This window comes from Pteropus vampyrus, unplaced genomic scaffold (genome assembly GCF_000151845.1).
Source record: "Pteropus vampyrus isolate Shadow unplaced genomic scaffold, Pvam_2.0 Scaffold352, whole genome shotgun sequence".
Lineage (NCBI taxonomy): Eukaryota > Metazoa > Chordata > Mammalia > Chiroptera > Pteropodidae > Pteropus > Pteropus vampyrus.
In genome coordinates this window covers 280,260-293,005 of record NW_011889133.1, presented here as the reverse complement: position 1 = coordinate 293,005, position 12,746 = coordinate 280,260, and the positions used below count along the sequence as shown (strand labels likewise).

The 12,746-nt window shown below is 39.8% G+C and overlaps 1 protein-coding gene across 1 annotated transcript; it reads right to left on the bottom strand.

The window, feature by feature from the left end:
- Window positions 1-11,162: 11,162 nt before the first annotated feature.
- Window positions 11,163-12,124, bottom strand: LOC105304781 (olfactory receptor 1052-like). The gene has a single exon (XM_011379059.2). It carries the CDS (start codon window positions 12,122-12,124, stop codon window positions 11,165-11,167), a length of 960 nt encoding a protein of 319 aa, XP_011377361.1. The 3' UTR covers window positions 11,163-11,164.
- Between the last annotated feature and the right edge of the window lie 622 nt (window positions 12,125-12,746).

Below are 12,746 nucleotides of genomic sequence, written 5' to 3'. Positions count from 1 at the left end.
TTCAAAGGGTTTGCCCATAAGCAAGATAGTATTATGATGGAGGGAGCGTAGATAGGGTTGAGAGGAGAGGATAAATGGAAACAACCCCTTTTCTCCCTCAAGGAGGCGGGATCTATTTTGTCACTAGTAGAAGCATAACTTTTCAGTCTTGCATTACATGGTCTCAGAGACTTCAGGCTTGAGTAAAAGTTATGACAGTTTTGGACCATGATCCCCCACCGCATGTGCTGTTGGTATTCCAAACTCTCAGTAGGCACGCCTTCTTTGTTCTTGTTCTTTCTGCTGTGGCTACTGTTATTTCTCCTTGCTAAGACCACCACTCTCTTTTTTCCCATGATATTTCTGTCTTAGAATTGGAATAAAAATGTTCCCCTTCAGTAGTAGAAGCCCCCGTTGGCCAACTCTGGATTCTCAGCTCTAATGACCCCGTCACCAACCCCCAACCTCCCATGTCTGCTCAAGAGTGGCTTTGCTCTTTAAATTTCTTACAGTTCCCTCCATTCAAGAAATTGGAACATGTTCCCCAGAGACCGAGGTGGACGCCTCTTGTAAACAGAACTCTGGTGTCCTGTCTTATCTCAGATTTCCTAAAATGTATTTGCACAGTAGATCTCCCCACCCCTTGCCCATTACACTCCCATTAGTAAATGAACACATCTCTGAAATTTCCTATAGTTAGTTAAACTTAGATTGAAAAATTGGTAGATTAGATTATCTTCTCACACAGGTTAAAAACACTTGGGTCCTTGTAGGACAGAGACAGCATGCTGGGTGAGGTAACCAGAAGGCCAGAGGCTACTGATCCATCTAGCACCCTCCTCTTAAAGCGAGAAAGTGTCACAGAGAGAAGTACACCACCGTTTCTGCCCAAGCTTAGAACTCTGGCTCTGGGATTTTGCACAGGAGGAGAGACAGGCTTTAAAATGGAGAACACTAAAGTTTTTTCTTAAGGAATAGACTATTTAAAACAGTGTGTAGAGAAGTTCAGGTCTAAGGATGCTCTCAAAAAAATGATGGAGGTTTTGTTAAAAAAAAAAAAAAGGAAGCTGGTAATATTGTGAGTGATACAAGCTAAACTGCAGGCCAGCAAGTTTACCAGAGAAAACCAAGGAAAACAACAGCTAAGAGATCCCTCCTGGGGACAGAACAAACCAAAAATGACCCCTACAAAGGAGTACGAATTTAATTGAATTGGACTGTGGAGTAATTTATGTCCCAGGGCATTGTAAGAAACCGTAGCTCAATAAGCTGGCAATTAGTGAGCAGAAGAGCTGGGAGTAATGAAGAGGAAGTGGAAGAGAGCCCTGCTGAAGCCCACTGTCACCCTAGGGGGCTTGTGTGCGTGTCCCTGTACTGCACCCTCTGAGGAACAACACCAGAGCCTTCGTACTGTGGAGGAAATAAGCTTCACTACAATAGTGCAGCCAGTCAATAAACACAGATAATACAAGCACTGGAGGAAGAGGGAGGGGGGCTGGTATCCAGAGTTACTACTATGTATTATTAACTGAAGTGTGTGTCCAATTTCAACAAAAATTATGTGACATTCAAAAAAACAGGAAAGTGTGACCCCTACACAGAAAAAAAAATAAAGCAGGCAACATCAAAATTAAAAACTTGTCCATCAGAACATTATCAAAAGAATGAAAAGATAACTTATTGAATGGGAGAAATACTTACAAATTATATCCGTTCAAGGACTTGTATCTAGAATATATAAAGAACACTCACAACTCAATAATAAAAATAAAAATAACCCAATTAACAATGGGCACTCAATCTGAATATACATTTTACTCTAAAGAAGATGTGTAAATGGTCAATAAGCAGTTGAAAAGATGCTTGGTATTTTCAGTCATCGGGAAAAGGCAAGTCAAGACCACAATGAGACACCATTTCACATCCACTAGGATGTTTTTAATAACAAGACCAATCATAACAAGTGTTGGTGAGAATGTGTGGAAATTGGAATCCTCATGTGCTACTTGTGGGAATATACAACAATGTAGCCGCTTTGGAAAAAGTTTAAACATAGAGTTTCTGTATAACTCTAGGATTCCATGCTTAGAGAATCAAAAATATAATTTCATACAAAAACTTGTACATGAATGTTCATAGTGGCATTATTCATTATAGCTAAAAGGTAGAAACAATCCAAATGTCTATTGACTGATGAATGGATAAACAATTTGTGGTATGTCCATACAAGGGACTATTTATTCAGCCAGAAAGAGGAATGAAGTACTGATGAACCTTGAAAACATTGTGCTAAGAAAAGACCACATGTTTTGTGAGTCCGTTTACATGAGATGTCCAGACAAATCTATTGAGACGTAACGTAAAGTAGAAGAATGATTGCCAAGGGCCGAAGGTTGTAGAGGGATTGGAGGATGACAGCTAAGTGATACAGAGTTTCTTCTGGGGATGATGAGAAGATTCTAAAATTATAATGGTTGTGCAAGTCTGTGAATATACTAAAAATCACTGAAATGTGTACTTCAAATGGGTGATGTGAAATCTAGAAAAAACATATATATTGATCTCTGATCCTGATTGCTGGCACAGGAGCCTAAAACCTTATAATTTCCTAAGTGATAAGAACACTAGGAACATCTTGGGTTCTAATATTTGGTCTTTGCCCCTGGTTCCCAACACAGAGCTCCTAAATCGTTTGGAATTTCCTGGATGATAGCAATATCTTTTTGTTCTAATGAGGCCACTCTGGATGGGCTCCTGGATGGGGGCTGGTCACCAGAAAGGCCTAGCCGTGATTAGAAGCTTGGAATTTTCAGCCCCACTTCTCATTCTCCCAGAAGGGGGAATGGGGCTGAAAGTGAACTTAATAATTGATCATGCCTATATGATAAAGCCTCCATAAAAATCTCAATAGTATGGGGTTAATGAACTTCAGGGTTGGTGAACACATCTACATGTTGAGAGAGTGGCACACCCCAGCTCCATGGGGATAGAAGCTTGTGCTCTTGGGACCCAATTGGACCTCACCCTCTGTATCTCTTCCTTTGGTGTTTATCTGTACCCTTTATCATAGCCTTAATTTTATAACAAACTGATAAAAGTGAGTGTTTCCCTGAGTTTTGTGAATTGTTTTAGCAAATAATTGAATCAAAGGGGAGGAAGTCATCGGAACGTTTGATTTGTAGCCAGTTTGGACAGAAGTTGTGGGTAACTTAGGACCGACTACTTGCAATTGGTGTCTGAAGTAGGAGGCAGTCTCAAGGGGTCTGAGCTAAGTTTGGTTAGTGTCAGAATTGAATTGAATCGTAGGACATCCAGCTGGTGTTGCAGAGAATTGCTTAGTGTGGGGAAAAAAAACCAACCTTTGCATCTAGTGTCAAAAGTTTTGTGAGTGTGATAGTAGGGAAAGAGTAAAGGAGAAACACAAGAACAGAAGCGTTTATTTTTTTCCTGTACTTGGGTGAATTGTAGAGTATGTGAATTATATTTCGATAAAGTCGTTACAAATATAATGGTTATAAAAATAAATTGTTTAGACTTAGAGATAGGAAGATAGGTGAGCGTGAACAAAAAGTTAATGAATGAAAATTCAGGTAATCGTTAACTTTTGTATACATCCACACCTCCAAACTTCCTTCCTATACCAAATTTGACTTTTTAATGTTAGTAGACAAGTAACTATTTTAAGTGATCTCACGGTCTGCTGTCTGTCAGCCGGTAGCGCTATACTAGCAGTGTCGTCCTTCAAATATGACAGTGCTTGTGTAGTCACTTGAACGTTTTGTTTCATATTTGCCCTTATTTATAAAAGTATATTAGAAAATGGAAAAAATAAAGTGCTGATGCTAATGATTTTACAATCGAGACAAAGGAAGGTATCATTTGGTATGCCAAGAGCAGTAAATTTGATGCTTATTGAATTTAAGAAAGTCTGACAACTGTGTTCAATTGTAAAGGAAAACCACAAAATTTAAAACACATGTACAAAATGCTATGAAGAAAAAAGTTGCCGAAGGTGGTGGCTGAAAGGTAAGGTGTAGCAATGAAGAAAATGTGTGGATCTTTACGATTAGGTGTAGTAGAATCTTATCTTAGTATGCTGATTTTTTTCTAATAATTTTTGTTTGTTTGTTTTTTACCCAGTGATCTTTCCCCTCTTGGCAGCCATGCCTTGGTAAGGTTGTTGCAGCATAGTGAAAATACCAAACAAAAGTCAATCCCTGGCCTTTGAGGTTTAAAATATGTTTTGAAAACTCAAAGCAGAGATAAAATTTTTGTGATAAAAAGCTTTTAAACTTCAAAAACTGGAACCGTCAATAACCCAGGGCATAAACTCATGCCTTAACCACAGCCACATAAGAATATGTGATCACTCAGAACCGGTTTTCTCAGTGCTTTTTTTCCCTTCAAAGACTAGATAAAAATTCCCTCAGCTTGTAAGGGCAAAAGTGAGCTTAGAGGCTGGCGAATCCCTAGGAAGGAATCTTATGGCCCAGTCTCTAGAGCCTCCATACTTCTTGAGGTGTAGGAGACATGGGTTAAAAATGGCTGAGTTGGCAGGACCAGGCAGAGAGCCTGAGACAACCGTCCCACTGACCCAGTGGCCTGGGAGAGTGGCCGAATGTGTCCGATGCCCATCTGAGAGGGAAAAAAGGAGTAGCTGAGAGTCTAGAGTGACCTTCCTTTTGGGACATGTAGTCCTGACTATGACTTCATGGTCTGGTGACTAGAGACTCGATGAGAACTGGATGTCACAGTAAATACCTGCATGGACAGAGCATGGCAGAGGGCCAGGCAATATCCCCATCTCTCTCATCCTTATTGCTTGGTGCTCTCTAAGCCCTAAGAAAGAGGAGTGCGTGTCCAGGTGGGTGTTGGGGGGAGGAGGGAGTTAAATCACCTGAGACTCTTCTGAATTGACAGAGGGAATGTTTTGCCATCTGGCTGATGAGAGCAAAAAGAGAACTTGCCAAGAAAAAAAAAGTCACACTTTTTGTACAGGGGAGTTTGAAGCCTTGGATAAGCACCTATTCTAAACAGGCTGGGAGTCAGCATCAGCTGACACTTCACAGGGGGAAGTTCACAGTCCACCAAGATGGTGACAGTTATCAGGGGAGAAAGACAGCCAGCATTTAAATTTTCTCTTCATAAATTTTTCAAGAGCATTGAAATGACACTTTCACAGTTACACAATCTCCTGCTCTATCATTTACATAATGACTATTAGCAGATCTTTAGATCCAACATTAAAATTAAATCTCTTTATCAAATACCATTTCAAGTAAACTGAATTAACAAGGATTCTTGAGTTGCAGAGTTATACCAGAAAATTAAATTTGGTTGTCAGTATTAAAGTAGAACTTATTTTTAATAATTTAAATATTGATGTATATAGAATATAACATTCAGATATAAATAAAATTAAGCATTTATATCATATTTGAGACTTTATAATTCTTTTCAGCCCTCTGAATTGAATCCCCTTCTCCCTCCTTCCCTTCAAAACAAATAAAACATGTAAGTATAAAGTTCAAATTTCAGGCATTCCACTTTCCAAAACATTTTCCAGGAAAGCATGTCCAGGAAAAGCAGGGACTCATTAGTGGGAAAATAACCCTCGTACTCACTCCTCATCCCAGAATATCTAAATAAAAATGGTCAAGCCACTGACGATTCCAAGAGTTTATCTGTCTTTATCGTGGTCTTTGGCCTATCCAATTGCAGTATGAATTAGAAATTGGAGTCAGTTCATTTACTGCCTTGGGCCAAAGGCATGGTATAGTGGAAATAGCACTGGATTTTGAGTCTAAATATCTAAGTTTGGTTTCAGTTCTTTGTCATTTTTGTGGCCTTCATCTTTGTCATTATATATTTTTTAAAATATTCAAAAACTTTATTAAAACCATATATTTAAAAAATATTAAATAGCAAACTCTACATGCAAAAAATGTACAAAACCTATACCATTTAAAGAATATTGCTAAAAAAACCCACACCCACACCTTAGAAATAGAATGTTACAAGTATCTTTAATGTACTTACGAATCTCCTGGAGATCGTGTTAAAATGCAGATCTGATTCAGTAGGTTTGGGGAAGAGCCTGAGATTCTGCACTTCTAACCAGCTCCCAGGTGACACAGATGTTGGTGGCCCACAGGTCACACATTGAGTAGTGTGATCTAAGAAGGCTCCTGCGTGCTCTTCCTAATTTCACCCCTTTCCCCGCCACAAAGAGGAAAACACAATCCTAAATTTTGTGTCAATCACTCTTTGCTCTATTTTACATAGTTTTACCATCTGTGAATGCATTTCTAAATGTTATAATTGTTTAGTTTTGCCAGTTTTAAGATTTTACAAATAGAATGCTACCGTGTGCATCCTTCTGTTACTTCCCTATTTCACTCGACCTTATGTTTTAGGGACGTATTCATGCGGATGTGTAGACCTATAGTTCATTACTTTTGCTGTTTGGTTTCTATTGTACAACTGTGCCCTATTTTATTCATCTATTTCTATTGTCGATAGACATTTGTGTTGACTTCACTTCTTTGCTATGACAAACAGTGCTGCTATAAGCTTTTCTGGTACATATTTCATAATGTAAAAGTGCAAGAATTTCTCTAGATTATATGCCTACCCACAGAACTGCTGGATCTTACTGTATGTGCATGGTCAAATTTTTAATTTGCTGTCATATTGTCAAAGTGGTCAGTCCAGTTTATGCACAGCCATTGCTAACGTTCAGATTGTCTCTTAATTTTTGCTATTTTGTCTTTTAATTTAATTTAATTCAATTTATTTATATTGTATTAAGTTTATTGGGGTGACATTGGTTAATAAAAGTAAATAGGTTTCAAGTGTTCAATTCAATAATATGTCATACATATCGCATTGTGTGTTCACCACCCAAAATCAAGTCTCCTTCCCTCACCATACATTTGACCTCCTTTACCCTTATCTACCTCCCCCACCCTTTCCTTCTGTAACCGCTCACTTTTTTGCTATTTTGGAATGTATAAAAGTGCACCTTGGGATTTTAATTTTCATTTCCCTAATTGCTGATGAGGTTTTCAAATGTTTATCGGCTAACCAGGTCCCACATGTCTCCTTATTAGCTGTGATAACTCAGATGTGTTGCTGAACTTGGATCTTTTTCTGTAAAAGGAGGATAATAGCGTACACCTCAAATGATATTGCCCTTTAGGGGGATAGACCTCTCACTGCCAAAATAACATTTACTTTGCTTACTTTTAGATGTCGCTTTGAGCAGAGTTGCTCTTGGGGGCAGGTCATTTGGAGGTACATCTCCAAACGCTTCAATGATCAGCGGACAGATGATGCACTCAGGGAGACAGCCTGGGAGAAAGGAGAGGGCTGTATCAGCTGGTGAAAAATACCAAAAAAACTAAAGTTCATTCTTCTAGTTGAGGTAACTTTAAGAGCTTTAACAAATCCCAAATTTCAAAAGAAAGTTTATTTCTTGTTCCCAGTGAGGAGGCAGCTTTGCCCCACCCAGGCTCCTCTCACATGACTCTGCTCTGCCCTGGGCCATGAAGTCCCAGCTTCTATCTGTCAACAGGAAAACAGAGAGTCAGGAGGTCCTAACACCCACCCACTCCTTAAAAGTCTATGCCTTGAAATGAAATCTCTTCTGATTACATTTCTTTGGTGAGACCTAGTCACATGGCCACATTTGTATGCAAGGGAACCTCAGAAATGTAGCCCTGGTTTGGACTGCCACCTGCCAGCAACAACAGGACATTATGGAGTGTTAACCTGTGACACCAACCCTTCTCACCATCATGAAGACAGTCATGTGGCACTGCCACCCTGTCATCTCATCCTCACTTAGGAAACACTGTGCCCCTGTTCGTGCTGATTCATTCTTCCTAATGCTCATTTTAATGCAGATCACACACAGTGGTGAAAAGGGGTCAGACAAGAAAATACGTAATTTTCTCACTTCTCGGCTTTTGCCATGCTTTTCCATCTGCTAGGAACACTCTCAGACTAAACTGTGAGCTCTGGGGAAAGAATTGCCTACCTTGTTCTTTCGAATTTAGAGCTGGATTGAGGCATGTGGTTCAGCGCTTTTCAAACTTTAATGTATACGTGAATCACCTGGGGATCTTGTTAAAATGAAGATACTGATTCAGTAGGTCTGGAGTGGAGAGCTGGCTCCTGCATTTCTCAAAAGCTCTCGGGTGATGACAATGCCACTGGTCCAAGGAAAACAAGCATGTAGATACCCCTTTATTCATTTATTGCACAGGTGTTTACTGAGTGCCTACAACGTGCCGGGCACTTTTTTAGACATTGAGAATACGACAGTGAATGGACAGGGGAATAATTTGCTCTCCTCACATTGAAAGGCTATGAATATTTGTTCGACATTTACATAGTTATGGAGAGCCCCTAATAATCTCTTAGTTAAAATTGTATGGTAGAGTCATCTCATATATGCATTCAACTCCTGTATTTTTTCCCCTGACTTTCATGTTTTAAAAAACGCTTTCTTTTCATGGTTTCTTATTCTTTCTTCTGGAGTGTATGTGTTTGTGTATGTACCAACTCCCCTGGCCCTCCATCTAGCCAACATATTAATGCTAACTGCATTCCTTATGCCGTGCTCCCCCTCCCTGTGACCAACTATCAAATACTAATTTGTACTTCTTTAACCCTTCACCCCATTCTCCCAGCCTCCCAAACCCCCTTCCCTCTGTCTGTCACCAAATTGTCCACTATATTTGTGAGTCTGTTTTTGATTAGTTTGTTCTTTTCGTTCCTTAGATTCTGCATATAAGTGAAGTCATATAGTATTTATCTTTCTGTCCGACTTATTTCACTCAGCATAAGAATCTCTAGGTCCATCCCTGTCGTTGCAAATAGTAGGATTTCATTTTTTTAAATGGCTGAGTAATATTCCATTGTATATATGAACCATAATTTCTTTATCCAATTGTCTGTAGATGAGCATTTAGGTTGCTTCTATATCTTGGCTATTATAAATTGTGCTGCCATGAATATTGGGGTGCATAGGTCTTTATGAATTATTGTTTTGATTTTCTTTGGCTAAATACCCAGAAGTGTCATTGCTGAGTCAAAAGGTATATCTATTTCTAATTTTTTGAGAAACCTCCATACTGTTTTCCATAGTGGCTATACCAATTTGCAATCCCACCAACAATGTGTGAGGGTTCCCTTTTCTCCACATCCTCACCAACACTTGTTTTTTGATTTATTGATGATAGCCGGTCTGACAGGTGTGAGAGGATATCTCATTGTGGTTTTAATTTGCATTTCTCTGATGATTAGGGACCTTGAGCATCTTTTCATATGTCTATTAGCCATCTGTGTCTCCTCTTTGAAGAAGTATCTGTTCAGGTTTTCTATCCATTTTTTAATTGGATTATTTGTTTTTTTGATGTTGAGTTGAAAACCTTTGAAGCCTTTGTGGTGCTAATTTACTGACATTACTGGGTTTATTTGTTACTGATCTGATTAACAAATGTTCTTTTTGTTTTTTTTTAACCGTGTTCTGAGTATTAATCCAGGTAGGGCCTACCACAATGTGTTACACCTAATTGCCTCATAAACATTTTATGGGTGAGTGAATTAGATTAATTTTTACCAAATCTCTTCACTGTAATGTTCCTGTCCTGACCTCAACTTCAGGCAGGTACTCAAAACTTAGTTTATACGTTAAAAAATGCGGAGCATAGGAGGAATTTAGTAAATATTGGCTTAATGAAAAAAAGACAAAAGGGAGAAATTTTCACACTCAGCTTCCTGGAAAGGATTTCTTTAATTATTTGTTTTTAGAATAAAATATCAAAATTAAACATGCTCATTAGAAAAGTTTTGAAAAATTTTTTAGAAAAATAGAAAAACATTTTCCCATGGTGCTACTACTCTAATAAAACCATTGTTTACATTTCTGTGGTTCTTCCCAGGCTTTTTGCCACTCATTTTGTTACACTGTTGCAATTGCACTCTAGAAGTTCTGGCCTGCTGTTTTCCATGTTATTCATAAGGATAATTTTTAGTGCTTACCTCATAATCCATCTAGGGGATAAACCAGTTAATCCTTTTCCACTTTTGAATCTTTAGGTTGTTTTTAATTTTTTGTTTTCAAGAATGATGCGGTGATAAACCTGTTTGTGTGGTAAGATTTTCTATATTTAGAACTAAATTTCTTTAAGATAGAGCTGAAAAAAAGTCTTTTTAATGATCCAAAAATCTCGGCTGAAGCTGACTCAGTTCAGGTTAGGACTTTGCATTAATTTGAGAGCATGACTTCCAGTACAGTGTTCAACCCCGAATTAGGTCAAGTTCAGCTTCTTCATTTGTATGATTCTCTAAAATACACATACTCACCATATCACATGTATATTTAAAGATGTTCAGGCCAAATATATATTTTTTGAATCAGTCTCCTAAAGCACAGTGTCTTATATAATGCTGTAACTGGCCAAATATCACACACGTACACACAAACACACACACACACACACACACACACACCCACCCACCCCTGAGAATTATGAGACATGTACATACATCTGGCTAGAAAACAGATGTGTGAGGCAAGATTTCTCTTGATCCTGAGGTTTTATTTAATGAAACAGCTCAGCAAAATACAACAGTAATAAGAAATAAGGACAGTTATATCCTGGTCATCTTTCTTTTTTTGGAACAGGAATTAAAAACAGCCACCTGTAGCCTACCCCCACTTCAATAAGTCAGCGGCGAATCAGAAATGATTGTGCTGCCCCTTGTCTGATGTTTCTTAGAAGTTAAAATGAGCTGCCAATAAAAGACATAACTTGTGGCCGTGGTATAATGAAATATCCCTGGTTTTGATGTGCAAGTCCTGATGAATACACATTCTCTCACTAACTGTACGACTTCAGGTAATTATCTTTGCCAAGTTACGTATCCTTCATTTGTAAAATGAGATCGTCATAACAATGGCTGCCTCACAGTATGGTGGCAAAGATCTGATACGAGAAAGGATAAAAAGATGCTTTAAAAACCGTGGTGCTCTGTACAGAGTCTGGTATTTGCTGTTTCTTCCTTACTTCTTCCACCTCCTTCAAAACCGAGGGCTGCTCTCAGTCCGGTCGACTCATGATGAGATTTGGAAGATGCTGTGCCTTCGTCGTTCTGACAAACATCATCGCAGGGCTCAGCAAGGTAAGATGTTGATCTGGAGCCTCCTCTGCAGGGCGTCACTTACCTCCTTGTTCCGGAGGCTATAGATGAAGGGGTTGAGCATGGGGATTATGATGGTGTAGAAGACGGACACTATTTGGTCACTGGTATCATTGGTGGATCGATGAGGCTGAACATAAGTGAAAACCACAGTGCCATAGAAGATGGCAATGGCCAGGAAGTGGGAGGCACACGTGGAGAGAGCCTTCTCCCTCCCAGCTGGTGAGCGCATCCTCCCAATGACCACCAAAACCAAGCCGTAGGAGGTGAGGATGACTGCGGCGGGCAGAAGGGTAACTAGAGCGGAGAAGATGTAGAGGACCATTCTTGTGGTGGCTGTGTTGGCACAAGCCAGCCAGAGGAGGGGTAAGATGTCACAGAAGTAGTGTGTTACCTGGTTGGGCCCACAGAAAGGCAGGGCAAAGACATTCCCAGTTTGGATAGCGGAGTTAACGCAACCGAACGCATAGGAAGCAGTCACCAGCTGGAGACAGGTCCCCTTGGTCATGAGAGAACCATAATGGAGGGGTCGGCAGATGGCCATGAAACGATCGTAGGCCATAGAGGCCAGGAGGAAGCTCTCGGTTGTCACGTGCATCACGAAGAAGGTCAGCTGGACCACACAGCCCTTGAAAGAGATGGACTTGTCAGAGGCCAAAAAGTTGACCAACAGCTTGGGCATGATCACAGAAGAGTAACAAATATCAAGAAACGAGAGGACGCTGAGGAAGAAATACATGGGGCTGTGGAGACGAGAATCTGTGAAGATGAGCATCACCATTCCCAGGTTGCCCACCACTGTCATGGCATAGATGAGCAAGAAGCCTCCAAAAAGAAGCTCCTGGAAGTCTGGATAATTGGAGAATCCCAGCAAGACGAACTGGGTAACTGGGGTGTGGTTGCCACTGGCAAGAGCTAGTTCTCCAGGTGTCATCTGCGGAGGTTACAATTGATCGTCACTCAGAGTGTTACCTGAGCATGCCCACTGCTGTACAAGGTACAGTGAAGGACAACACCAAGCAAGTATAAGGCTTCTTCTAAGAAGCTAACGGAAGTCTCATGCCAGAGTGGATAGGACATGGACTGTGACGCCAGAGAGACCCGAGTCTTAATTCTGACTATGGCCCTAACTGGTTGTGTGTCCTCGGATAAGCTATATCTATGAGCTTTAGTTTTCTCATCTATGAAATGAAGAAAGTACGCCTCTTTCTCAGGGTTGCCGTGTGGCCTAAATGAAAAAATGAACGTAAAATATCTGAATATCTGGGACACAGTAGGCGACCAACAAATGGGAGGCCTCTTCCCCAATCTTTTGCGCCCATATTAATAAATATGCTTATGATTCTGTTTAACAGTTTATTCTCTCTTTTTAAAATCAAGGTATAATTCATATATCATAAAATTTACCATTTTTAAATATAAAATTTAGTGGTTGTTGGTATATTCACAGGGTTGTGCACCATCCCAATATTTATTGCAGAATATTTTCACCACCTCCAAAAAAGAAAACCCCATACCCGTTAGTAGTCACACCCCACTCTCCTCTAACCCCTGGA

Bases quoted from the DNA above. Each gene is read 5' to 3' on its own strand.
- LOC105304781 (XM_011379059.2), bottom strand. From the start codon at position 12,124: ATGACACCTGGAGAACTAGCTCTTGCCAGTGGCAACCACACCCCAGTT.